At 49.7% G+C, this 25992-nt stretch overlaps 9 protein-coding genes across 9 annotated transcripts; 3 read left to right on the forward strand and 6 right to left on the reverse strand.

The window, feature by feature from the left end:
* Positions 1 to 154: 154 nt before the first annotated feature.
* HO173_004450 (uncharacterized protein) lies at positions 155 to 1030 on the reverse strand (the record flags this gene model as incomplete). Its single annotated transcript, XM_037306374.1, has 1 exon — positions 155 to 1030. The coding sequence occupies one exon, from the start codon at positions 1028 to 1030 to the stop codon at positions 155 to 157; it is 876 nt and encodes a 291-aa protein (XP_037166884.1).
* An 895-nt stretch (positions 1031 to 1925) lies between these two features.
* On the reverse strand, positions 1926 to 3137 carry HO173_004451 (uncharacterized protein; the record flags this gene model as incomplete). The annotated part of the gene is made up of 1 exon (XM_037306375.1): positions 1926 to 3137. One exon carries the CDS (start codon positions 3135 to 3137, stop codon positions 1926 to 1928), a length of 1212 nt encoding a protein of 403 aa, XP_037166885.1.
* Positions 3138 to 4956: 1819 nt separating this feature from the next.
* Positions 4957 to 6365, reverse strand: HO173_004452 (uncharacterized protein; the record flags this gene model as incomplete). The annotated part of the gene is made up of 4 exons (XM_037306376.1): positions 4957 to 5260; positions 5347 to 5479; positions 5538 to 6216; positions 6261 to 6365. 4 exons carry the CDS (start codon positions 6363 to 6365, stop codon positions 4957 to 4959), a joined length of 1221 nt encoding a protein of 406 aa, XP_037166886.1.
* Positions 6366 to 7340: 975 nt separating this feature from the next.
* Positions 7341 to 8653, reverse strand: HO173_004453 (uncharacterized protein; the record flags this gene model as incomplete). The annotated part of the gene is made up of 3 exons (XM_037306377.1): positions 7341 to 8169; positions 8300 to 8320; positions 8373 to 8653. 3 exons carry the CDS (start codon positions 8651 to 8653, stop codon positions 7341 to 7343), a joined length of 1131 nt encoding a protein of 376 aa, XP_037166887.1.
* A 1477-nt stretch (positions 8654 to 10130) lies between these two features.
* HO173_004454 (uncharacterized protein) lies at positions 10131 to 11191 on the reverse strand (the record flags this gene model as incomplete). The annotated part of the gene is made up of 3 exons (XM_037306378.1): positions 10131 to 10139; positions 10198 to 10562; positions 10624 to 11191. The coding sequence occupies 3 exons, from the start codon at positions 11189 to 11191 to the stop codon at positions 10131 to 10133; spliced, it is 942 nt and encodes a 313-aa protein (XP_037166888.1).
* A 918-nt stretch (positions 11192 to 12109) lies between these two features.
* On the forward strand, positions 12110 to 14587 carry HO173_004455 (uncharacterized protein; the record flags this gene model as incomplete). The annotated part of the gene is made up of 2 exons (XM_037306379.1): positions 12110 to 12662; positions 12978 to 14587. The coding sequence occupies 2 exons, from the start codon at positions 12110 to 12112 to the stop codon at positions 14585 to 14587; spliced, it is 2163 nt and encodes a 720-aa protein (XP_037166889.1).
* A 6347-nt stretch (positions 14588 to 20934) lies between these two features.
* HO173_004456 (uncharacterized protein) lies at positions 20935 to 22480 on the forward strand (the record flags this gene model as incomplete). Its single annotated transcript, XM_037306380.1, has 4 exons — positions 20935 to 21580; positions 21648 to 21991; positions 22055 to 22205; positions 22362 to 22480. The coding sequence occupies 4 exons, from the start codon at positions 20935 to 20937 to the stop codon at positions 22478 to 22480; spliced, it is 1260 nt and encodes a 419-aa protein (XP_037166890.1).
* A 27-nt stretch (positions 22481 to 22507) lies between these two features.
* On the reverse strand, positions 22508 to 23943 carry HO173_004457 (uncharacterized protein; the record flags this gene model as incomplete). Its single annotated transcript, XM_037306381.1, has 3 exons — positions 22508 to 23607; positions 23659 to 23704; positions 23800 to 23943. 3 exons carry the CDS (start codon positions 23941 to 23943, stop codon positions 22508 to 22510), a joined length of 1290 nt encoding a protein of 429 aa, XP_037166891.1.
* Positions 23944 to 24278: 335 nt separating this feature from the next.
* On the forward strand, positions 24279 to 25132 carry HO173_004458 (uncharacterized protein; the record flags this gene model as incomplete). Its single annotated transcript, XM_037306382.1, has 5 exons — positions 24279 to 24313; positions 24366 to 24374; positions 24471 to 24690; positions 24767 to 24958; positions 25013 to 25132. The coding sequence occupies 5 exons, from the start codon at positions 24279 to 24281 to the stop codon at positions 25130 to 25132; spliced, it is 576 nt and encodes a 191-aa protein (XP_037166892.1).
* Between the last annotated feature and the right edge of the window lie 860 nt (positions 25133 to 25992).

Genomic DNA, 25992 nt, shown 5'->3' on the forward strand with positions numbered 1-25992 from the left:
TGATAAAGGAGCTGAGATTAACACGCAAGTCGTTGCACCGAGTAGTCAAGGCGGCAAGCACTAAGTTGAATTCTCAAGTATAGTTCGGGCGCCGAAAGTAAAATAGACCGCTTGCACCGTCTTTCCAAACCCAATCTGTCTCTGTGCGCACCTATCACCCAGCGGTTTGCATTGTAATCTGGTTCTGGACTTGCATTTGAATCTGGTTCTGAATCTGCATCTGAATCTGGTTCTGAATTTGGTTCTGAACCTGCATCTGAATCTGGTTCTGAATCTGATTTTGAGTCTGATTTTGAGTCTGGAGTTGGATCTGGTTCTGAACCTGCGCCTGCATCTGGGCCGTCATCTGGAGCTGCATTTTCAACAAGAACTCCAGGGGCGGGGGCATCAAGGACTGCGTCTTCTGGTACTTGGTTTTCGTGTTGGATTTGAACCAGGGGTAGTCGGCTGCTTTGGTGGCTAAGATTTGATCCGCTAGTATGCGAAGGAAGTGTTGACAGTTCTTCCACAAGAGGTGATACTCTCCGAAACTTTGAGATGCGGACCTGCATGCAAGGTCGACTTCGTCCTTGGTCTTGGTAGTCCAGCCGATCAAGCAGACATAGAAGCCGTCTACATCAGGCAAGCTGCTCTCAGCCAGTGCTGCTTTTCTTTTCTCTTCTTCGATCGTGAAAGGCGTCATGTGGTAGGTGAACTTTGATTCTCCTGGGGGTTCTTCCCCATTCTCTTGGCCAACATTCTCACCGAGGCGCAGCTCATACTTGTTGCCGTGCGTCATAAGGACCCAGTGTCTCAACCGCCCGTTGTATATATACCGAGAGAACCAAACCTGTTGACCCTTTGTGTGATCTTCTTCCTCCCTAAGGCGGAGTTCGACATCTGGTTGCATGGCTTTCAACCGCTTCTCTCTGTACCGCACCATCCGATTTGAGTTCATCACGCGCTGTCCACGTTTCGTCTCCGCGAATTGTGCCATTTTTTTCTCTTTCCTCCTCTTGTCGGCTTCTAAGCAGCTAAGTACAGAGCCCATAACTGTCCTTTGTCTTTTGAGATTGCTGTCAGAGAGTCACCGTGAGAGAGTGTAGTCGTCGAAGCTCATTGAAGAATCAAAATATTTGCGACGGATAGTTTGTGGCTAAGCACTAAGGTACTGAAAAATCTGACTATATACAAGCGATAGGCAGATATGTGCAGTATGGAGGCGCGCTAAGGCCTAATTGGTACTAGTGGGCCTATATGGAGGATTCTCCGTAATAAATATCTACAAAAAAATAGAGAAAGGCTATGTCCTCATGGCAGGAAGTATCAAGTATGTATGCATGATTTTTTAAATGCCGGAAAAAAATGAAGACATCGTGCTAATTAGTGGTGTGAATCCTACAATATCTTCTATCGCAGTGAAATCTTTCGAATGGTGAAATAGCTGTCAGAGTAAGATATCGAACGATTTCAATTCGTCTAAATATATATCGTCCGATCTTCCATCAATAGTTAACTATAGTAATTTAGTTATAACCGTCGTAGTAGATTCTTCTCTTATATCGTTAACTCAGTAATATATCAGATTAATACGATACCGCCTAGATATGCGGGGAGCGATGAGTTCTGGGGTTTCCGGGTGAAGTGTACCGATGAGTAGGCACACATGGAGAGAAGTGTTCCTTCATGAAGGCGGAGAAGTATTGGATTTGCTCCACAGATGAAGAGTTGAAATACAATAGGGGGATTTTATCACATAGATGTAATTTAGCTGAGGATGACTAGCTAGGAGACTTTCGGCAGGCTTAAGGGAGACACGACAGTGACACCGGTATTGGCAGCATGCACCCGTCACTCACAAGCACCGAGCTCACGATACGAGAAGACCTAGCTTGCAGCCAATGAACTTTCGAGTGCATCCTGACACCAGGCTTCTTAGTGTTACTTCATGTCTCCATAGCTTCCTCCACCTCTTCCTTCACAGCCTCCATACCTTCACCATCCCCGACCACTTCGAGCTTCAAGCCCCCCTCATCAGGTATCCCCTTCTCTATCCTCCTCCTCTTCACCCACTCTCCCAATCCTCTCCATACCTCTTCCTTCTCATGCGGCCTCATCCCAGCAGCCAACCCACTAGTAGTAGTCGTCACAAAAACCCTCGCCCCAGGCCATCCCTCTTCACCCTCAACCCCCACAATACCCATCCTCTCTGAATCATCCTGCCACCCATACCTAAAATCATCCTTTCCACACTTCTTTTTGTGCCTAACTCTCCAAACACTCTCCCAAATACTCTTCCCTACAATTGCCACACTCTCCGGCCTCCATTTCCTAATCTTCTCCTCCAAAATTGCCACGCCTTCGTCCATCTCGCTCTTACTCAGTTCCCCCGCATCCTTCGTAGGTCTGCTCACGATATTCGTATGTCCCAACGCGTACAATCGCGGTAGATCTTGATCCTCTTCCGGCCTGCAAAGGCGCGGCGTACAGCCTGAGCTATAAGCGAGTTTCCAAAAGAGATTGGATGGATGGGAGTATGCGTGGCCGGTGGTTGCAGTGCGTATGCCCGGATTGACGCCGATGAATATGCAGATCAAGTTTGGGGCAAGGGAGTCGGTGAGGTGGTTGGTTAGATAGGCGTATTTTGACGGCGGGGCGTAGGATGAGGACGGGCGCTTCTTCTTTTTCGAGGGAGAGGGCGAAGCAGAGGCAGGCTCGGTAGCTTTGCGTTTCAGTGAGGTTGCTCGAGATGATGCTTTCCGGGTAGGCGAAGACATAGCTGGGGTAGGGACTTTGCAGGTTGACGTAACCGCAGGTGTAGGAGATGTCTCAATCGAACTCAACCATCTTGTGACGCGTCTGTTTGGCGATGGGGTCTGTGCGAAGGTGTATTGGTCGAGAGCACCCTTGAAGCTTGGTGTAGGATTTTGCTCCACCTCAATGGCCTTCTCCCGTAACCGCATCATCCGTAACAACGTATCCGTAATATTCTCTGATGAAGAAGAGGAGACTGAGCTGTCAAGGGCATCGTAGACTGCCTGAGCGTTTTTATGTTGCTCGAAGAAGCTGATACCTTTAGCCCGCTCTTTATCGGGCAATCTTTCGATGGCTTCCCTCAATCGGGCATCGCTTCGGTCATCGATGTGCGTGTCACTCATGGTCGAGGATGAGGGTGATCCAGAGTGCAGTACGGTGAGATGGACGTCGCGAGTCGCAACGACGCGAATCTCTGATCCCTGTCGTTAGGTCTACGCTAGCGACCTGACAGCATGGCCCATGAAGTTTGTTTACACTCCCCTACCGACCGTACTAATCTATAGCGCTGGTTACCTGTACAAAGATATACCAATGACCCAAAATACCAATGCGTGGCACGTTCATCGCTGCGTTCCCATTTCAGATGTTGGGGACTACATACGCAAAGAGGATACTAGATATACCGCAATCAAGCTTGGAACATGATGAATCCTAGATTGCGGAATATGTCATTCGAGTCAATCTTGACTGATGAGCCGGCTGAAAACCACGAGAAGGGTTGATGAGTCGGACCAATTGTCATGAGAAATGTCGCACTTGAGCGCAGACAACGTTCGATACTAGAATCGTGAAATACATCCGAGGCCTGAGTCACCCTTCTGCCGCCAATGCTGATTCCCAAGTTTGTTTTGAGTTGCCCGAGGTCGAAGATCTTGGTGTTGCACATCTTTGTTTGTGCAAGCCATTGGTGGAAAGGCCGAACGATCTCTTGGTGGTTTGGTCATCGAGCACCGGAGTGCATCAGCTTGATCAGGACTTTGTGAGACACCGTTGCCAACAACAAACAGGATATGAATCTCACTGCGTGCTCAACCGCAAGAACTGATCCCTTGTCGTCTCAAAGAGCAGCAGCGCCAAAATTCCATCGAGATCGAGGATTGATCCTAATATCTTCAAAACGCGTTGCTTGGGACTCTCCTCTGATTACCCTTTCTTTTCTACACTTTTTCATTCGTCCTGAAACCTCTTTCCGCGGTCCTCGTGTCTCTCCTTCAGATCATCAATCTCCATCTAGTCATGGCCAGGAGCTCAAACATTCCCGTCTGCGGTGGTGTATACGGGAAAGTAACCGCGATAGCTTGCAGCGAGGCCTCATATACCTTTCTTCGTCGCCGAGATGATCGAATCCATTTTTCTAACCTTTCTAGTATTACCAGATGGCCGGCAGACATCATGGTTGGAACGTGGAGAGACTATCGATTTTCCGCGGAATTAGAACGTGTATCCACCCGGACCACCCCACCGAAAAGCAATTAACTAATTGATTCTCAGGTCGACTCTCTCAATCAATTGTTGTTGATCACCTACTCATTACTGCTACTAGTGTATCAACAACAGTGTACCGTCGGCATCTTCCCCATCAAGCGCCCAGATGCCGTCTTCTTGAGTGACAGGGGGTGGTATCGATGGGCTGCTATGGATGCTGACAACGTAGAAAGAAGGTGCACTGGGTACGGAGATACTGGAACTGGCGGACATGCTAACACTGGTAAGTTACAAATAGTTTGCAAACAATAGCATTCAGCATACCCTGCTCACACTCAAGCGGGTTCCAACGAGAAATTGGCTGTAGTTTTGTATGAGCCTGGCTTGGATTGGGACCAGAATGTTAAACACGCGCAAACGGTAGGTGATGGTATTTTTCTCGAGCAATAGGTATCCGCTGGCGCCTTCGTGGTATCAAATTCTGCACTCAGTGGCACGGTCCGGAATGCATCTCTGACTGCAAGACCCGCGGCGCACGAATCCTAGGCGACAAGAATCGACGTGGGATAAGAATTAAGAGGATGTTCGTGCTGATTTGCTCAGCTGCAAGACTTCATCTTTTGGCTCGTCAAGCATTAATGCGTGGGCTGAGTCAGGATATCATTGACACTTGGCTCTTCAGTTCTTGCTTGCGCCTTGGCAGTCGGACGTAGGATACTCTGGAGGCTTCTCTGCTCACAACACCGTCTTCATGGCCAGCAGGGCCATCTCATTCTGCAGCTCTCCCAAGCGCCTCAAATCCTTTAGGTGCTCGTCCAGCTGCTCCAACCTCCCCTTTAGTTCACCTATTTCTGCTTTGACAGCTTTTTCCCTGACGTGTAATGCGCTGGTCCACAAAAATGCCTCCACCTTGGCCTGTGGAGTATTCTTCTGCGTTGCCGCGACAGGCTCGAGGTACAAGAACTTTCGTATTACCGCCCGAAGCGTAGTGCTCGGATCAGGTACGACCTTTGCATGGCGGCGTGACGCTCTCGCTAGGCTACGAAGCCGTCGGGGCGTATGAGGACAGCTCCAGATGCAGTTATGCAGTATTTCGTGCAAAAGAGATCACTGGAAACGCTGTACACTCGAATTTCGGGCAACGTAGTCTCCGATCTGAGGCGAGTAGCAGCCGAGGCCCACTCTTGACCCTTGGAACCCGTGAGGAGAACGAGACAATGACCGAAAAGATCTGCAACCGGGATGTTGTCCGCATGGCCTGGGACATTGACTACGATGTGGCGTGCAATAGAGCCAAGGGATGAAATGGCACTCACCGGCTCTTCGATTATGGCTGTCTGCAGAAAAGCCGCCATTTGGCGTCACGGTTGCGGCCGCATCACCAACGAGTAAAACACGGCCTTGGGGGTATCTTTCGGCGTTATCACAGACAGCCCGCCATGGGGAGATGAGCGTGATTTTGAATTCATTGTCGTTGCCAACAGCAGCGCGGAGCATTTCTTGGGCACCCTCGTCGGTGAGGATATCATCAGGATATCTACTCCGTTCCGTGCCACGCTCTCCCGAAGTGTTAATAACGAAAAAGCCCTCCGGTCCACTCTTGTCGATGCGAAACAAGCTTCGCACGGTGTCATTATTGACATAGATCACACCGTTATAACTGCCTTTCACATATTTTCCAACGTCCATATCGAAGTAAATGGTAATCGAATGTGAAAGGAGGCCGTGGCTTTCAAAGCCAATACCAAGCTTTTCCCTCACCATTGAGCGATTACCGTCAGCTGCAATTAGGTACCTTGATCTAATGACGGTCTTTCCGCCGGTCTCTGTATTTCTCACGAGGGCAGTCACACCGTCTACATCTTGCTGAAAACCAATCAATTCGGAAGGAAACCGAAGATCACCGTCCTCTTCGGCAACCTTTTTGCAGACGATGGGCTCGAACATCTGCTGCGTAACGAATAGACGCATCGTGGGTGCGATTGACTCGATGGCCTGTAGACGGCAGTGAGCATGACGAAGTTTCGGTGAATACGAACCCCATTCAAATTCTTCATAAAGGACCCCAAAAAGCGACCAGCAAGCGACTCCACACGGAAAATGTTAGCGTGTTCGTCGTAGTGTTTCGCAGCTTCTTGACCCATGGCGTCGTAGAGGCCAGGTTCCACGGTATATCGGCCTAGGACGTGCTAAACCACGCTGGTTCCGACAGACCATATCTCAAAATCGGACTCGTGCCGGAACGTACGATGGAATAAAGCAGCGCGTGGATGTATGGCGGTCGAATGACGTTTTCCCACCGTCACACATCCTGACACACGATGGCTTGCGAGCGAGGCGCCCCAGGTCATGCCCACCATTGAACCGCCCAGATGAGCACCGGAGTGTGCTCGATTGGAATACCCAAGATAATGGATATGTTGGGTGCTGCCATGATGACTGGAGCTGCCTCGAAGGACGAGTGAGCTTGTACTGACAATTCTCTTGTCGAAGATTTGCCATGGTTGAAGAGGTGTGGTTGGCTGTTGAGGTAGGTGTCACATCCCCGTCGGATGAAAAGCAACGGATCGGATCCAGTCGGTTGTTCATCAGTTGGAGAAGTATGGTGTAGATAGAGCAGTATTGATGCGTCAAGTCCACATCCTTCCTCATGATGTATCAAAGCTTCTGCGAATGAAACAGCTCTGGTTGCCCAGTAGCGCAAGTATCGATACCCTAAGAGGCCCTACGGAAATTCAGTGGGAATATTGCCCTGTCAGAATGTAAGTAAAGGAAGATATTACTCATTCACGCTCGGCAACGATACGAGCTCTGATTGAGCCAGTGTAGCACCCGACGGTATAAATGTGCATACACGAAACACGGAAGAAACCAATTCTAGCTTGCATCCATACCGCTGCCGAAAGAAGGTAAGCGCTCAACCTCCTGGAAAGCCTGGTCCCAACGAGAGGCGGCCCAATCTTGCCCACAAGCCCAGCAATCCGCACTAGACAGACCGGACAAAGCACCTGCGCCTTTCCCTAGCGACAAAAATCCAAGCGCATATCCCCCCAGCGCTCTCGTACCCCACAGCGCCCATTGACTAGATTTTCCATAGCACCTTCAGTATGTCCGTGTTCCTAACTGTATGCCGAGAGGGCAACAGCTGCGGCAGATCTTGTGGCAGAGGTCGAGGACTTGTCAGAAGCCTTGCCAGCAGCAATGCCGGACGTCGTGGCGGAGGTCAGTGTCGAAGGTTGAGAAGAGATGTTGCCGGAGCTCTTGGCAGAATTTTTGGCAGAGACGGTTGTGCGGATGGTCACCATGTGCATCCCCGTGCCCGTTCCACCCGTGGGCCCGTGGAAAGCGGTGCCGTTCCCCAGCCCGAAGGGCGCCGTCGACAGTTGAATCGTGGTCGGCGTAGTCAGGGGAGCCGTGGGGGCTGGTTCCGTAACTGTCACGGTAGCCGTACTTGTGGATGTGATGGTGACGGGTGGTGGACAAAAGGGAGGCCTGGCGGGAGGACCTGGTGGGGGACCTTGAGGAGGGCCGCCGGCGAATACTGTGCTGGAGGGAGGGACGGCGCCGGATTCGATTGGGTAACCGACGAGATTCTGGTAGGTGACAATGCCAGCGCCGGATGTAGTGGGAGACGCCACGACACCAGCCTCGAGGGCGCTGAGAGAGGAAGCGGGAGAGGCTGAGGGTCCACCAGGTGGTCCATGGGGGGGAGGTCCGTGAGGTGGGGGCCCATGTGGAAGCTCGGTCTTTGGGCTCGATGCTGTTGAGATGGAGGGGGTTGAGAGGGATGATTGAGTTGTCGTTCTGAGATTCGCTGAAGAAATGCTGGTTGACGTTGTGTTCGGATAGATAGGAGGTGGCGACTTGATGGTCGGGCTGAGACGGCCTGTACCGCCGGATGTGCAGCCATAGGCTGTTCCAAGGTAGCAAGAGCCGAGCGGATTTGTGCTGGGAGAATGTTAGTCCGGTGACGAGTAGTGAGCGCTTAGGGATTGTGGGGTGGATGAGACGCTTTGGTAGAAATGCAAATTTTTTGTAGATGAGACTTCAGATTCTAAACACGAAAAGAGAAAATTACCCGGTAGGATAAGAGCCATATCTAGGAAAAACTGTCAGGTTTGTTTTCAATGTACAAGGACTGCTCTGCTTACGGATTGGTTCCCAAGAATGGCGGGACGCTTGTTCCAGCCTCGCCGAAGGAACCTATAAGAGTGTAGCTTCCAGTCTTGGTGGATGCATGCTTCGAGGCTTTGTGAGTATGGGTCGGCTTAGGCTGCTTGGATTTCGTTGCGTGCGTCTTGGGCGTCGTCGATTCAGTCATTGCCGTGGTGGAGAATTCGAATGAAGAGACTGTAGGGGTCACGACGGGATCCTGATAGCCAAGTTGCCTTTTGCCCTGGTCATGTGGAAACCTGGCACCCCACGTCGGCATATTGTTCAAGCATGGGTGAGAAACAACTTGGTACTCACGAGGAAACTGTGATCAACACCGTAGCCGTAGCGGCCACAATATACTGCAAATACATTCTGGACGATCGTTGTAAGAAGGGAATAAAATTGAAGAAAGACACAGAAATAGGAGATCAATGCTCTGGGCTGAAGGAGGGAATGATAGTAGGTACAGCAGAAATGCAAACAGAAAGAGACAGTGGGTTGAGTAAGAAAGTTGGAGAGGATGAAGGAACAACGGGAGGATCGCTGGGAGGTTATAGATATGGTGAAGCCACCCCATACCAACAGCGAATGGCGCACCTTCCGTCAGTCGCCTTCGGTGACCACCTACCAGGCGGCCACTGTCACACGTGCAACGGTGTAGTAGATTGCAATGTTTGGAATCTGGGACGACGTCCCTCCAATATTGTTCGAATCTAATGTCTCGCATTTCGAGAGCGAACGCTACCTAACATCCATCCAATCTGATGAGCCACGCCGGTAGTTGAGGGACTGCTGCATGGTATTTCGATCCTTGGCCGCATCTCGACGATCTGTAAGTCTTGGGCCTTTGTTGGAGGTGGAAGGGGCGTTGTCGTCTCAAACATGAATGTGCCACAATTCAGGTGGCACTAGTGCAGCGAGTTTCGGCGTGGTAACCTTGTTCGGCGGACAACAGCTGTTTCAAGTCAGAAAGACGAGGTGGAATCTTCACAATTGCTTGACTTTGACAATGTTCCGAGAACATAGCTTTGCCCTGCCTAGATATGGTTTGACACTTTGACGGTTTGACCGGGTAATTCAGTCGCTCCAGCACACACTTGAAAAAGATCCTGCGATCTATCACCCAATTGTTCCGAAGTGCGCAGCCGGCATTATCACCGCGTTTGCGATCGCTGCTTGCTATTAACGCTGTAAACTGCTTGACGCCTGCGGAATTTTGTAAAGTGTAGGGATTTCGCAACCACGGACTAAATAATCGATTGGTTGCACGTGAGACGATGCCTTGCCCTCCTCATATTCGGATTGCGTCAAGCATCTAACCATTTGAAACTTGTCCTGGTCCCGGAGATTAGCCAAGTACCTCGAGATCTCGCCTCGATCCCTCCTTCTCAGTGATTGATCGAGGAACAGCAGAATAATGAAATAACATTGGAAGGCACAGGTCTCAGAGGTTTGAGAAGATTTGTGAAGCTGGTTTTGTAGACATATTGCGCCAAATGCCATTTGCATTGCAAGGCGTTCCTATGGCCCCAGCGGGACTCATCATGTCGTGTGCACGATAACGGTGAAGAAGCTGCTGCGGTTCCGCTCGTAGTCAGAGGACTCACCAGGTAGGAATGTGCCAGGGCAGAATTATCTTCAACATCCTCAACTCGTTTGGTGGGCTGTGTTCTATTTCTGGGCTAGATCACTGGTCTCATAGACTGACACGACGGCGGTTCTCGATACTCGGAGTGGGATGTGCTGGACGTGGCTTATTCAGGCTGTACACCATCTTCAGCATACGAGCAGGGAAATGGATGAACTATAACAAGGACCTACCCTGAATCTTCCCCTTCTTTCTCTCATTTTCCTAACCTTCTCCTTATCCTCCTCAAACTTCCTCACTAATTCGCCCGCCCTCTGCTTCCTCTTCTCCCTCGACTGGAACCTATAGAAATCATCCAATTCCTTTTGTTTCTCCTTCTGCTTCTCAGCTTGCTCTTGAGCCACTTCTTGTCGTGCGGGATTCGTCCTCCCCCCTCTTGTAACAGTAATGAAGCCATCGGCATCAGCCACTTGTCTTTGCCTAGCCAGGGATCGGGCTTGGGAGGCTTCTTTGCTGGCGAAACGTGTCATGTAATTGTTGACGGATTCGAGGAGTTGGGCTTTGTTGGGGTAGGTGAGGCTGTGGTGATTAAGATATCCTATGATTATATCAATATCAGCATGAGTTCGTTAGCAGATCGTAGATGATAAGGGACCGACTCGCAGATCCCAACGCTGGAACTTTGCCTTCCAATCCTTCACCCCAAAGAGGTTCCTTGCGCTCTTTTCGTATCGATTTGACTGCTTTCAAGGCCGCGTCCATACTTGCTCGATCGACGAATAAAACGACGGCTGTGAGACCGTTGGTTTGCAGGTCGCGATCCCAAACAGGTGGCAGTGCTGCGCCTTCCATGTCTTCTATGATGCCTCCACTACTTCCACGTTTTCTCTTTTTGCTTTTCTTATTTTGAGAGGCCTTTGGACTGGATGCTTGGTCCGTGCCGCTGCCTCTTCTCCTCTGGCCCTCGAATTGTACATCTTCGATCCTCCCGGCAGGTAGTCCTATCTGGGTTGAGAATAAAAGCTTAATGTGAAGTTCAGTCGAGTCGAATGGTACATTGACCAGGAACAGTGATCGCGAGGCAGTAGGCGTAGGGATCTTTGGCTGATGCGGTACCAGGTAGAGGTAATGGGTTGCAGCTTCAGGGAAGGAGGGCAGTGGTGGGAGAGTCAGGGGAAGTATGTTGTAGCCTGATATTTGCAGTGGTATCTTAGTTAAGGAGGACATACTGTGTGATACTTCGATTCAAGATCCAGCGAAGAAACCTACTGGTGACTACATGGAAATTTGCAATCCGGGTAGCGCAGGTGAAATTTTGGCGGCCCGCTAGCTAAGCGAGGGAGTATATATTTCCCTCGAAACCCAGACCCAAATTTCCTCCTTAGCTCTCTTTGCCTTTTGGCTTAGATCAAGTGTAGTATCTGTTCTTTTCAGTTTAATCTCTGAAATTGGTCTACGGACCTTTTATTGATTAAATCAATTTTTACAATTGTTGGGTTGTCTCTGGGCTTGCTCATGCTTCCTGGCACTGTGTCACCGGCCTTACACTGCCGCTGGTCGATGCGAACTTCCTTTTCATCATGGTGCTCAAGCTTGTCTGAGCCTACGAAGAAGAGTGGTCTTGTGAAGGAACCCAGTTCAGTCTTGCGACTGTTTTTGGTAGATTGATTTGTTGGTTAGACGGCAGCAACGGGATATTGTAGGCCTCCATAGTTCTAACAATGTTTTCTTTTGAGTATGGGTTCGAGTTCCCTGAGATATGCAAATCCTATGATTAGCCTCGTAGACCGTGCGGTCGCCGCATCCAGACAGGCATTGACAGACTCGAGAGCTGCTGTTACGTCGTTGTGGACGGCGGAGCTTTCCAAGATACCGGCCGTGCAATTTGTGGACTCTGGCTGATCTGTTCTATCCGAGACATGTACCACTGGGTGTGGTTGGAGGTATTTAGTTCGTATTAGGTTCGATTCCTAATGGCGCTGGTACAATGGTGTTGCGGTGCTTTTTATTTCTCTGGGCCCACTCTCTTGCACTCCATCTGCATTTTGTCCCTCGTGTGACTGGCTCTACTAACCTTCACGAGATAGACCCGCTATACGTTGACGCCATTCCAGTACTATGGATTGTACCAAATCTTTGTCCACAATGCTCACCGTCGACGCGAAGCCATACCCTTTTGCATTCCCCCCAACGCAGACGGCATTGCTCATCATAGACATGCAGCGAGATTTCCTGCTCCCGAATGGTTTCGGAGAAATACAGGCTGGTTCTCTTCAAGCCGTCCAAGCTTCAATTGCTCCAACCAAGAAGCTTCTCGACAAATTCCGTCAAGCCAATCTACCTATTTTCCATACTCGAGAGGGCCACAAGCCCGACCTATCAGACTGTCCATCCAACAAGTTGATCAGACAAAAGGGTTTTCGTGACAAAATACAGGGTTTAAAAGTCATCGGTGACAAAGGAGAAATGGGAAGGCTGCTGGTCCGTGGTGCAATCGGCCACGACTTTGTCGATGAGTTGCGCGCTGTTCCCGGAGAAGTCGTAGTAGACAAACCAGGAAGAGGAGCCTTCTTCAATACCAAGTTGATGGACAGATTGAAAGCAAAGGCCATCACACATCTCATCATTTGTGGTGTGACTACGGAATGTTGCTTTGATACAACATTTCGTGAAGCCAATGACCGTGGATTCGAGTGCTGTAAGCTTGATAACGCTCATTGACATTGAAAGATGTTGCTTCCTGGGTTTCAGGCGATTGGATTTCAAGCTTTTACGTTTGGAAATTGTACGGGTTGATAGTCCCTCTGAATAGCGAGCCACTGTTTCGGTGCTTCATTGGCTTGGCCATTCTACAGTATGACAATACACTTCGGTCTCCGGCCCATTCTTCTGAGGGTCTGAGGCTTAGACGACATGTAACCTGGCGGGTAGTAGGGGTGTTGGGCTCTTAACTTGACTGCTTCCTCAAGATTTTCGCTTTCTTGAGATACCCAAGAGCTGACATTGTGGACAGGTGGAGTCGAGGATGCCACTGCCGGCTACAAAGATGAGTTCAAACTTTCTGTACTCGACATGATACATTGGAGCGAAGGCCTTTTCGGATTCGTTGCATCTCTACAGCCTCTACTGGAAACTCTCGAGTCGTTCACGCGGTCGCTCGCATTCGTTGGCGATAATACTTCTGCCCAGACTGCCGCAAACTTTGACGGTGTTCTGAGTATCCCAAGCCTTCAAAAGGCGTACCGCACAGGCCTGTCGCCTGTTACTGTGATCGAAATCGTGTTTGACAGAGTTCAAAGGTACAAGAAGGTCGATCCTGCCGTCTGGATTCATTTGGAGACAGAGGCATCGGCGCTGGAGCGAGCAAGAAAGCTGTTGAGCGACTGGCCCGATCGTTCAAGGCTTCCGCCACTCTTTGGTGTGCCTTTTAGCGTCAAAGATAGCTTCGACATTGCTGGCCTCCCCACTACAACCGCATGTCCTCCATTGACACGTGTCCCATCGAAATCTGCTCTGGCATATGACCTTCTGTTAGAGCAAGGCGCGATCTTCATTGGCAAGACCAACCTTGATCAATTGGCGACCGGCCTGACTGGATGCCGGTCTCCGTTTGGAATCCCGCGCTCTATGCTCCACCATGACTACATTTCCGGAGGCTCGTCCTCTGGGAGCTGTGTCAGTGTTGGCGCTGGCCTAGTAACATTCTCGCTTGGCACGGATACGGCTGGATCCGGGAGGATCCCTGCTGCGTTCAATGGAGTTGTGGGCTATAAGCCCACTAGAGGATTGATCTCAGCCCAAGGAGTGACGCCAGCATGTCTCTCACTAGACTGCGTTGCCATCATTGCTGGAAATGTCTCGGATGCTCGCACTGTATGGGATCTGTGTGCGAAATATGATGAAGAGGACCCCTACGCAAAGGTGACCGTCCCGATCCAAAGACACATAAATTCCACTGGGCCCCAGGCAAAGATCTTCACTTTTGGCATTCCTCCGCTCGAAGCGCTAGCGATCTGCAACCCAGCCTACCGTCGGAAGTTCGACGAAAGCGTTCAGAGTCTACATGCTATGGGTGGGATCTTGAGGCCAATAGACTGGAGCTTTTTCGAGAAAGCAGGTAAACTCCTGTATGAGGGTTCTTTTGTCTCAGAACGCTTGGCTAGTCTGCCTGACGATTGGCTTGAGAAGAATCGGGATCACCTCCATCCTGTCATCCGAGATATCTTCGAAAATGTCGTAACGAGGGAAAGCACTGCGATACAAGCTTACAGAGACCTACAAGCAAAAGCGTTTTACACTCGGAAAGCTGAAAAAACCTTCGCCTACGACGCGTCTGGCATAGATGTACTTGTGGTCCCAACAGCTCCAACGCACTGGACTGTCGAGGAAGTACTCGCGGATCCAATGGCAACGAACAGCGTGCTAGGCGAGTTTTCACATTTCGGCAATGTTCTTGATCTATGTGCTGTAGCTGTTCCCGCTGGTACCTGTCCTGTGTCGGAGCTCCAGGGCAAGCCTGACGCAGAAGGTGTATTACCCTTTAGTGTTACATTTCTAGGGGGCAGTATGATGGATGGGGAGACCCTCGAAATCGCACGGCGGTTCGAAGAGCACATGAGCTAAACAGCGTAACGGCCGGTGGCTTTGATCTTCCGATTTCGAGTGATGAGTCTACCTACCGAGTAGAATTGAACGAATTGTGGCAACGTCTCCAACAAGCACCGGTGAGCCGTTCGACCAGGCATCAGAGGGGCCTAAACCCTCGCTATGTCTGCCTCGAAATGCACTGGAACAGGTACGACAGTAGGAACCTCGCTCTCCCTGCTTCAGACACGTTTCAAGTAAAAGACTTCATTTTGATTGATTGATTACATCATACTACCCTGAAGTCTTGCCCTAGTGGCCGACTATGCGAGTTACGTAATCTATCTGATCCTTTCGGCCAATCATATGGTCTCAAATAAATGAGGCTATACAAGTCACCGTCATGGTTCTGCGTCTTGGGTACTTGATCCTTGGGAAGGGGTGTACCCTACATCGCTGGGGCCCTCCCGTCTTAACCGTGTCCTTCTTTTTAACCGCCCACCCTAGTGAATCCTTGTTGTTGGTCCTCATCAAGGGCTTGATATTGCCCAATAAGCCCTGTACTCCTTATAAAGTCCGCCGCCATAGAGGCGTAGCGTGGCTTTGTTAGCATATCCTTATAAGTAATAACCCCTTTTTCACCTTCTTCTTTCTTCGGCCCACCGCATTCCTCGCTTCTTGCTGAATAGCCTACATTCGTGAAGGATATGCTGGGTCTGTTTCGCTCCACACTCGTATTCTTTATCCTCTATATCCGGTATTTATCGGTTGTAAAGAAAGGCCTTGAAACCTATTTTCTCGGTCCTTATTTACGTTATCAGCGACGTTTTGGCGCGCTTGACTCTCGAATGCAGAAGTTGTATTTGTTTTGACGGTGTTGGTTGGATCCTTCTAAGAATACCGCCTCGCTTCTCGTTAGCCCATTCGATAGTTCATTGTTCCATTACGTGGTCTCTAATAGCTGTCTTAACCGTCGATATTATTCTTACCTGTATAACTGATAATTGGGCTGTTTCGTTAGTGTTTACCTCACTCTTTATTATGGACCACTCGTTCTCGCCAGCCAGTGGCCTTCTTCGCCTCCCTATCCGCCCATTCATTGCCATCGATACCGATATACGCCGGGATCCAGTGTAATTCTGTTGCTACCCCGAGATGCCTTAGCGAATCGATAATCTGTACTGCCTGTATCACATAGATCTACCCCGAGTGCTTACCCGGGTCTCCGATAGCCTGAATCGATGCTTGATTGTCCGTGTTTACTATAACTCTGCTGAGTTATAGTCTTGTTTGGTACACGGCTGCCATAGTTAGAGCTTGAAGAATACCATGAGCTCCGCGAGTATATCGTATACCAGTCGCTTGGGCCCAGATAGACACTAAAAGTAGAACCAATGTCTGACGATACAGCTGATGCTTTTACCTTTTTATTGATCCGCTACCGTCTATGTATATTATTGCGTGTCCCTTATCAATCGATCTTTTGGCCAGTTCTTTGGCGGCTTTCTTGGTCTTATAAATTATTGTTTTAAGAGGCTCCCAATTGGGAGCGGCGCTGAAAAAGCGTAGTTTCTCAATCTTATTGATATCGCCGTATCGTTCTTCGAATCTGTTGGTATGTCGCTTTAGTGGACTTAGTTTCCTATTCTTCTTGGGTTTTTTTTAGACTTCATCGCTCGAAATGTGGCTTAATGATCTCGCTATATACTGAACTAATGGCGATTCGTAAGACAGCTTCCGAGGTGATCTTGTCTAGTTGTTGTTTAACTAGTAGAAGATGCGCTTCTATATCGAGTGCTGGAATGGATATAGCCTTAAATACTCAGTTATCTTTTCTCTGTCTGAGATTGAATCCTTTGTAGCGATGAGAGGTGAGTTTTGTTGTGGCCGGAGTGTTTTCGGGCTGGTATTATGCTGAGTAGCGGTACGTTATTTGTGGGATAATTATCGCCTGATAGAGCTGTCTCATGTCTTGTGTTGTTATCCTACGTCGATCGGTATCCTCGTTAGTGCCCGATGCTTTTGGTAGTTTGCCGAATCTCTTGTTGTGGTGGCTTTATAGGTTTGGTCGATTTCGACTCTAGATAGCGGACAAGCGTCTCGCCTTAATGTATTGTCTCTCGTTGAGTTGTGGGGTGGTCTAAGCTGAATCTCTGTTTTTATTGAGGTGCAGTAGTTGATACTTGCTGGGATTAAACTCCGATCCGTGTCGTACGCTCACTTTATATAAACTTCGTCGTGGTTTTGCGGGTGCGTTATGTTTTCCTCGGTGGGTCTCCCCTGTGAAGGCCTATGTTGTCTTGAAGTCGGTGGCTACCGTTCCTAAGTCGGCGCGACTGTTATATTCATCAATGAGATCTGAGTTGTGAGAGGTAAGTATGGGCGACAGCGGTGTCCTTAAGGAATTCCGGTTGCTATGGGAGTCTTTGGTGTGGGTGTTCGCTTGTTTTTAGTACTGTTGTCCTATTGGATAGGAACGATTCTATTAACTACTCTCTATCGTTTTTCGCTTTCGGAGGTTATAAAGCAGTCGAGGATGAGAGACTTTATTATATGACCTGAAACGTCTAGCAGTAACATCGTGGCTACTTTGTTAGAGTTCCAGGCCTAATATATCTTTCTAGAAGGTAGTGGTGCCGTGTTCTATGCCGTAATCTACGGCCTTCTATGTGTGTGGCCGGTGGGGTTTATGTGTCTCCGTAAGATACGCTATTCTCCTAGTAAGAATAAACTTTATTGTCTTTCCTATGGTGTTAAGTGGCTTTGGCCGGTATCCTTTAGGAATCGGTGGTTCTTGCCGGCTTCGGAAGGACAATTGTTATCGATGTCCTAAGTGCTCTGGGCAGTAGCCGTTCGTTATGATGTATTGAATATTCTATGTAGATGAGGGAGTAATGGTTCAGGATCTCCTTGAGAATTGGGTTGGGGATCGCGTCTCCCCGGTGCTTCTTTGATGGTGCCTGCGTTATAGCCTTTCTTATCTTATTTACGGTGATCGTGCTTTAGGTAGGCTTGTGGGTCGCCGTGTCGACGCTGATATTATCTAAATCCGCCTGTACCGGTAGTAGAGAACGTTCTCTAAGAAGTCTGCCTTCGGGCCTGGTTCGTTGTATTCTTTTATTTTGTTAAATAGCGGAGGGAGATACGCCTGTGTTTAAGTTGTTTTTGCCACTTAGTTTTTTCATCTTTACGGCGACTCCGCCTCTACCTGAACTCTCTAAACGCCTTTCTGGTAGTTCTTTAATTAGGTTGTTTTTGAAATTCTTAGCGACTTTATACTTTTCTTGCTTTCCGAGGCGTTTTCCAGCTTCTTTTAGGATTTGCAACGCCTTTTCTTCCTTACATTCTGGGGTGAATTCGGTCTAGACCATGGCGACAACCTGATAACCGAGTGGACTCCTTTATGGCCGCTTAAATAGAGTCATAATAGTTGCTACTTGATAATCGTGCTCGTTGTGGGTTTTTTTATTCTTCTGGGGTTAGTGGCCTTTCGTGCCATAGCTCTGGGTGTCTCTGGCCTCGGCGTCTGTTTGTTAAGTTTCGGCGTGTCGTTGGTGCTAACTCCATCGGCCGCTCAGCTTTATAGAATTGGGAGGTGTGATCCGCTTTCGAAATCATTTCCGTATTGCAGTTAATGACATTTGTTGTTAGTGCTGGGTGGCGAATAGTAATCTATTGTTGTTTGACGTTTTTTTTATGTTCCGTTTCTACTGGATGCTTGTTCCATAGCGAATTCTTCCGCTATGAATATTAGTTCTTCGCTCTCTCATCGATACGGCTAGTCCCCACATCGTGTAATAAAGATTGAAGTCGCCTAGTATGTCTGTTCGTTTCCTTAGCTTCGAAGCGTCTCTATATTCGTTAAGTCCGTCTGTTTGTTGGTCGCCGGGATTGTAGATGTTGTGTTGCGTATAATTCTATTTTTTCGGACTTGATGTTAGAGTGTGGGTCGGTGGTATATGATGGGTACTTGCTTTGGTGATATTCTTTGTTGATATAGAAGCACACTCGTGTGTTGTTATGGTAGGGGTGTTAGTTGATCTTCCTTCGGGGTTCGACGTGTTTGTGTTGGTGTTTTTGGGCTTTTGATTGCTACTTATCGTGTCTGTTTTTCGTTATCGAGGTTCTCCTGCGTTTTGGATTTCCTTGTGTTATATTGAGTATTAATAGCTGACTGGGGTGTGCTCCTTTCTCGGTGTTATTGTTGTTTGTTACTCGTGCCCAGTCTAGGTCCGCTCCCTTCTGATTGTTTCTTTTTTGGTCGTCGATGGACCGGATTGTCTCTTTTGTTCCATTGACGGGGACCGATTTTTTCCCTTTTGACTTAGGGGCTTCTGTCGTCCTGGTTGTTAATTTCTGCCGCTATCGTCTCATATCGTTTGGCTTCGTCTCTACTTTGGATAGCGTCTTTTTTGGCGGGCCCTTGTTGGTGATGTGGAGTCCTCCTTCCCTCGGCTGGGATTCGGTGTGTAGTTCTTTTGAGGTCGGCCCTCTGTTCCTCCCCTGCTGACTATCCTACCTCTGCCTGCTGGCCTATCGCGCGTGGATGCTAGCCTCGGGAAAATTCCTCATTTCGCCCACGATTGGACGCATTCTGAAGTGTTGCTTGATTGATCGCTTTTTGTAACTAGCCGTGCCTCCTTCGTTGTCGATCGTGAAGAAGTCCTTGTTCGCCATTCTTTCTCGTTTCTTTTTTGTATCTACCTTGTTCCAAGCCTCGGGTCCCTGCAAACCGGGCATTTGGGTGTCGGTCGTGCTTTTTTGATGATGTCCCTGGCATTTCCGTTTTGGTGATCCTTTTGGGCTGCGTCGACGGTGCTGTTTTCGTCGTTGCTTCGTCTCTGTTGTTGTGCGCAAACTATGTAGTTCCCGATAACTGGCCTTTTCTGTGTTTTTTTTCTGGGGTGCTATTCGATGATTAATGAACCCTTGTCTACCCTTTTTTCCGCCGACCAGCCTGCTCCTTGTCGGCTTGCGTGTTGGCGTTCTCGTTCTGACCCTTTTGTTGCGTGGCTTGTTTTGGTGTGATGTTTGTCCTTTTTGGGTGGAGGCCTCGTTTTGGTGTTCTGCGTGCCCTTTTTTGGTCTACTTGTTTTTCAGTCTGTTCGCCTCTTCATTTGGCCATGATGTTTCGTCTTGCCTCCTGGCCGTCTGGGTTTTTGTGGTGTGTGTCTTTTATTTTTGATTATCGTGGTTTCTCGCTCGGTGTTTCTCTATGTTTGTTGCTGTCTCGTTTGTAGTTTCATGATTCTTTGTTGTTATATGGTGCTTGGCCTTGTTTCGGTATTGTGGTGGTCTGGGGTTCCTCCGGTGGTGGGGAGGATGTCGGGCCGGCTGTCGCTGGCGTGTGGTGTCTGTTTGCTCCCGGCTGTTGCCTGGTGCTTGTATGGTAATCTTTTCCTATTGCTGTCTCGGTTGTTGGTTTGGCTGTTTGGTACTTCGTAGACTGTCTGTTTTGGGTTCTCGTTCGCCTTTTCAAATGCTACCCCGCTCTGAGGGGTGCTCTTGTTTTGTGGTTTTGGCCTTCGTCTTTTTTTGCTGGTGTTTTCGACTTCGCATGTGCGTGCTCCTTGAAATCGTGGTGCCTGGTCCTTGGGCGGGCCTTATTCGGTTGGTTGGGGTTGGGCGTCCCCTGAGCCATTGGGGTTGGCCTTCTGGTGCTTTGTACGTGTTCTTCTATAACTCATAAATGTATTTTTTTCAAGTAAAAGACTTCATCAGCCTTACGTTGCGATTGGCTACGAAGCGACGTTTCAGGTTGCGCCTAATCCTGAAATAGACAATTATAACCGATTTTTGCAGAAGCGCATTGGATGTCAGCAGCGTATCAGGCTTGTTCGCTGACTCCGAGCTCACAGACATAGGTACCGTAGTAGGTATTAAACTCCTCCTGTAACAAATGATGGAAAACAGAGATGATTTTCTGCGACAAATATTGCCTCGCAAAGCGACGTCTGGCCCCCTGCCTTTGCAGGTCGAGGCTTTTATACCTGTCGTCCTCTTGTTGTCTCCTTTTCTGCTGCGCTCTCTTAACACACTTTTTCTTACCTTGTCTTTCTTCGCTGCTGGAACAGCGTTTCATCCGTCGAAGATAATTGCTTGCTGGCTGGCCAGTCAATTTGTTCGCACGTCGTTCAGCCTACAAATCTATAATCTAATCATCACCGCATCCAATCGTTAAATACCCGATTGATGCTCGTTTCAGTCCGATCAGCAAGCGACGCTGCAGCGCATCTCGTTGGACGAGAGCGACGTGTCCGGATCGCCGCGTTGCGACAAGGCCGTAGTCTAATGTCTATACCAAAAAGCAGTTCACGTCTCTAGAGACGCGTCTCTGAATCTTCACACGAGTTGTTTATCAACAGTGGGACGGGAAGGTCTATATCATGCGGATCAAGGTCGTGACTTCGATCAATGTGCGCTCAAGTCCGTTTGCGAGCCCGTCTGTCGTGATCCAAGAGGCCTTCCCAGAGCCGGAACGTTGCAATGCGATCTTAAAGAAAGAACCTTCAGCAACGCCTTCTCTCGCTCCAGGTCAGCATTCAAGGATGGATCGGTTCATCGCCACTCAGCGCATTCCTCGTGGCTCTCGGCTTTCCGGATGGCTTCACGGCTCTTCGGTCCGTGACAATAGTGGTAGGAGACCTCCCATTCATACCAGGAAGACCTCGCACACCAGCACCTATTGTTTCGCTGCAGCTGAGCGAGGACACCAACGCCATGCGCCTGGCATAAGATCGTATCCCTCAACTCGCGGACTGATAGATCCAGTACATTCGCCAACCTATGGCCCCAGGCAACCCACATACGGATCTGACTCAAGACACGAGGTCTATCTGGAAAGGCTGCGTGCAGAACTGGGCTCCGCGCCTCGTGAGCGTTGCAGCAAGAGACGTCATCAGCAGAAGTCAAGACGAGCGCCTGCGAAGAACGAGCGGCTTTGCTTTCCGCAGATCAAGGATTCGAAGATGAGGCAGAAGATAATCGGTTGTCTTTTCTTCGGCACCTTGTTGACCATCGTTCTGACAACATGTAAGTCCTTCCACCCTCGTCCCAGCGCATGCTGCCCACATGCGAAGCTTCCACTAACAACCTACAGACCTCGCCCTTGCAATATCTGAATCCCTCCGCGGCGCCACCTTCCATGGGCTCTTCATCTTCTTCATCCTTGTCCTCACCATCTTCTTCTGCCACTACCTGATCCGTCTCTGCATGCTGGCCTTCGAACCCCGAATGCGCTTCGCTCGCGCTCGCAAATGTCAGTCACCGCTCAATGGTGATGAAGAAGCCGGATTCGCGCAGCCCAGACAGCCAATTCCGGTTGTGTTGGCGAGAGATGAAGAGTTGGGGTTGCATGATGATAATCGCAGGGTTGAGGAGGAGGATATAGACGAAGCACTGCCACCGCCACCGCCGGCTTATGGTCTATGGAGGAGCAGTGTGGTACGTCTACTCTGGTCCTCTTAACTGGTTGGCTTGAAGGTATGCTGACTTGCCTCACTGTAGCGCGCCGACCCAAACCTCATCCACTGGCAAGCAGTCGGAGACAACAATGATGTGCAGCAAGAAGCGAGAGAGATGATCTTTGCCGGGACTGGGCATCGACCACCTAGCTATACTTCCCATGATCGGACGGAGGGTGTGTTTGATGACCGCGGTACGTTTGTTTCCGACCCGATCGTTCCCATGTGGTATTGAGGTTGAGTCGCAAGACATGTTTCGGGAGCGAGAAGACCCTTCTACTCCTGAGACCTGTCTAGCAACTCCATTACCTACCTTGAAGAAGCAATGCTGACTCCGACACCTGCGTCAGTCGAGGGTGTACTGGAGCCTGAGCCGGTGGCGGCTCCGTTGCCGTTGCTTGCGGAGAGAAGGGCGGCGGGGACGGTGCTCTCGAGAGGTGGTACCGTTAGGATGGCGAGATTGCATTGAGGCGTGGTTGAGGAGCAAGCCTGAATGTCAGCTACTCCGAAAACGCTTCGGAAAGGTTGCGGAGTCGGCAGCGATGGAGGTAAAGGGACGATGGGCGTTACTCAAGGCATCAGGAGCTGGCGAAGTTGGGGATTTTCTACTGCATAGAACAGGCATGGATGTCAAGTTGACAACACTTTTAATCAATGCTAGGTCCCCAATTCTCCGAGTATTAAATTTCGATCTGAGGAGCCGCTCACAACTGCCACCCATTAGCGAAGTTCCTGCCAGATCTGAAAGAGCAGACTCACTAATCGGCTCATCCCCAGGCGCAAAACGCACGTCATTGACCGTCCCCCTGTGCCCCGGCAACTTATAGACCAGCTTACTTGTCCTCGCTTCCCAAACACAGACAGTACCATCACCGCTGCCCACCCCCACCCTGTCTCCCTTCCCATCCCAGCACGCCCTCACAAGATTCCTCTCCACACCGACTGGCGCCCCTGCGAAGGACTTCAAGCTTCGGTCGACAGGCGCGAAAGGTCTGACATCCCACGTCCTTGCTAAACCGTCATGGGAATAGCTCAGCAAAGACTGTGAATCTGGAGAGATGGAGAGGGAAGTGACGGTGTCGGTATGACCAGGCATGCGGTATGCGACTGCTTTTTTTCGGATGTCGTAGGCGAGGATATCGCAGTCGATGCCGCCGGTGTAGATTTCATTTCCTGCCTCTGCGACTGCGACGCTGGTGATGGGGAAATCCGTTTCGATAAAATCCACGGCTCTTTTCACCCTGGGATCCCAGATCCCCACACAACCATCATCGGAGCCCGAGATAAGTATCTCTTCCCCTCTCGGCGAGGCGGTAAGACAATTGACAATCTCCTCATGCCCCTCATGCCGCCGTATTCGCAACCCTGTCTCCAGATCCCAAGACGCGAGCGTCGTGTCTGCAGAGGCGGAGAAAACGTTACTGGAGGAGCGGGACCAGTGCAAGTCGAGAACGGCGCCTTTGTGGCCGTTTAGAATGCCATAATTTTCGCAGGAGCCATAGGTGCGCCAGAGCATTATGGACCGGTCCATGGAGCCGGAAGCTATGTATTGACCGGAGGGGTCGAAGCGGACGGCGAAGACTTCGCCGAAGTGGCCTGGGGGTTGTCAATATGGGCGTTGATCGGGAACTGGGAGGAGATACTGACCGGTGAGCTCCATTATGGGGGCCTGTAGTCCGCTTGTGCGTGGCACCTAGGCACACCGATCCATCAGCCGGCCTTCTTTTCGTGACAGTTCAGCACACGTTCAAGCGGTATTTTGCAGCTGTTGGGAAGTGGGAAGCTTACAGCTTGGATGAGGGCCCCAGATCCAGAGCCACCATTCGTGACTGCCACGGCTTTGCCATTGATGTCTGTATTGGACTTCTGCCTTTTCACTACCATTTGGGATGACCCAAAGGAGTTCGATGCAGGGCGCTTTGCTGCTGACATTTTGGGTGTAGTGGTTGTCAGTACGGGGCGATTAGGAGGATGTTGAATTGCTTGAATGGTTGCGGCACATCGCTAGACGGATTTCATGATTAGATTGACTCCGTATCCCAAAATGAGTTACTCGAAGCGTTGTCTTGGCGGAAACGGTTTTGATAAGGCAGAATCATTAGCGCTAGCGACTAGCCGCGCTCGATGTCAGCCCAGCTCTTTCTCTCTCTTGCTCTTCATTGAAAAGGCAGCTCTCAGAGTGTGACACTATTGCATAGAGCCACTTTGCCGAATCAGAAATCCCGATACTTCGCCTTGATGGTCTGACTTGACATAAGTGAGCGGCTATGGCATCAACAAAAGCCGCAAGGGTTGGAGAAGAGTATGTACCACCACGACCATCTTAAGGACGTGCATTACTAAGTGTCCCAAAGGGTATGGAAGTAAGTCCATTGTCTGGAGCTTGATCCACTCCTCTGTTCTTTCCGCATTGCGCTACACCTGTCCGCCAGCCTCGACGAAAGTCTGACCCTACGAAGGACCCGAGTGGATAAGGTCAATGCCGAGCTCGTTACTTTAACCTATGGTACGATGGTAGCTCAGCTCTGCTCAGACTTTGATAGCAACTATGCGGAAGTCAATAAACAGTTGGATAAAATGGGATACAACATCGGCATGCGTCTGGTTGAGGACTTCTTCGCCAAGTCTGGTACTCAAAGATGTGCCAACCTGAGAGAGACTGCAGAGACTATATCCAAAGTGTGTGCAAAAGGGCTCCCCAGATTTTCGAGAGACACTTAGCTACAAATAATATCTGAAGCTAAAGCCTTGCTAGGTAGGATTTAAGATCTTCCTCAATATTACACCCACGGTGACGAATTGGACGGCCGATAACAAACAGTTCTCGTTGATTTTTGAAGAGAACCCATTGGCGGACTTTGTCGAGCTACCAGACGACGGACGTGCCCAAGATGAGCTGTGGTACTCGAACATCTTGTGTGGTATACTGAGAGGAGCGCTGGAGATGGTCGGTCATGCTTTTGACCGCTATTTGTGTTCCCCAAGCTCACACTTACGATAGGTCCAAATGCAGGTTGAAGCACACTACGTCAGCGACGTGCTGAGAGGTAACGATATTACAGAGATGCGTATCACTCTGTTGAGATACGTTGAAGATGAAATGCCGCCAGACGACGAATGAAACACATCTATACTTGCCGTAGTCAAGTCCGAGCCATGTAGTGATTCGGCTTTCCGAGCCCGGGCAGAGTTCCTCAAACCGAGTCAAAGATGCCGGACGCATATGTTCTTGACACTTACCCCAATCTTGGACATTACTTGCAACGGCCGTAGGAGCGGTGAGTTGATGAGAGGCACTGCAGCTAACGGCTGTCTCTTCTACGCAAATGTTCGGCTCCGCTCGGCCTTGACTCTCCGGACTGAACCCGAACATCCGCTCCGAATGATACCCGCCGTCTATCTGGAACACTCTAGAACGTCACACAGACACTGTATGCTTCTTCACCAGGACTCGGCAGACTCCATATCCAGTACGTCGGTCTGAAAACGGTGTTGCTGAGTCGAAGAAGCTTGGAGATCCGTTTTGCGTCTTACACTTTCTCCTATAGCGATGCCTATTTGACGTCTTGCACAGGCTTGGCAGAAACCTTGATTGCGTTAAGCACCACAGTACATGTAGATGAGGTGTTATTAAAACATCGAAGTTGAGCCGTATAAAGTAGGGTTAGGGCATGCCTGTAATGAGGCTAGCGGGGATTGGCGCCTCAATCATGATCCCGCCCCGACGAAAGACGAACCTCTTATACCTGCCACTCACTCAGTAACAGTCGAGACATCCCGAGTGTCTGGTAATACATACTGATAGCTGTGTTGGCGATCACATCATTCTTTTGCTTTGGCTTACCTCACTTGCTTCTCAGTGCTGTCCGGGGGTGGCTATCACAGTATCAGCTTCAGCTAGCCCACGGTCGCAAATTGCCGCAGCAAGATCGATCTTCTTGCAGTACCTGAAAGATTACACTTCAAGCGCACCGCCAAACT

This window comes from Letharia columbiana (genome assembly GCF_014066305.1).
Source record: "Letharia columbiana isolate WasteWater2 chromosome Unknown Sc0000011_s2, whole genome shotgun sequence".
Classification (NCBI taxonomy): domain Eukaryota; kingdom Fungi; phylum Ascomycota; class Lecanoromycetes; order Lecanorales; family Parmeliaceae; genus Letharia; species Letharia columbiana.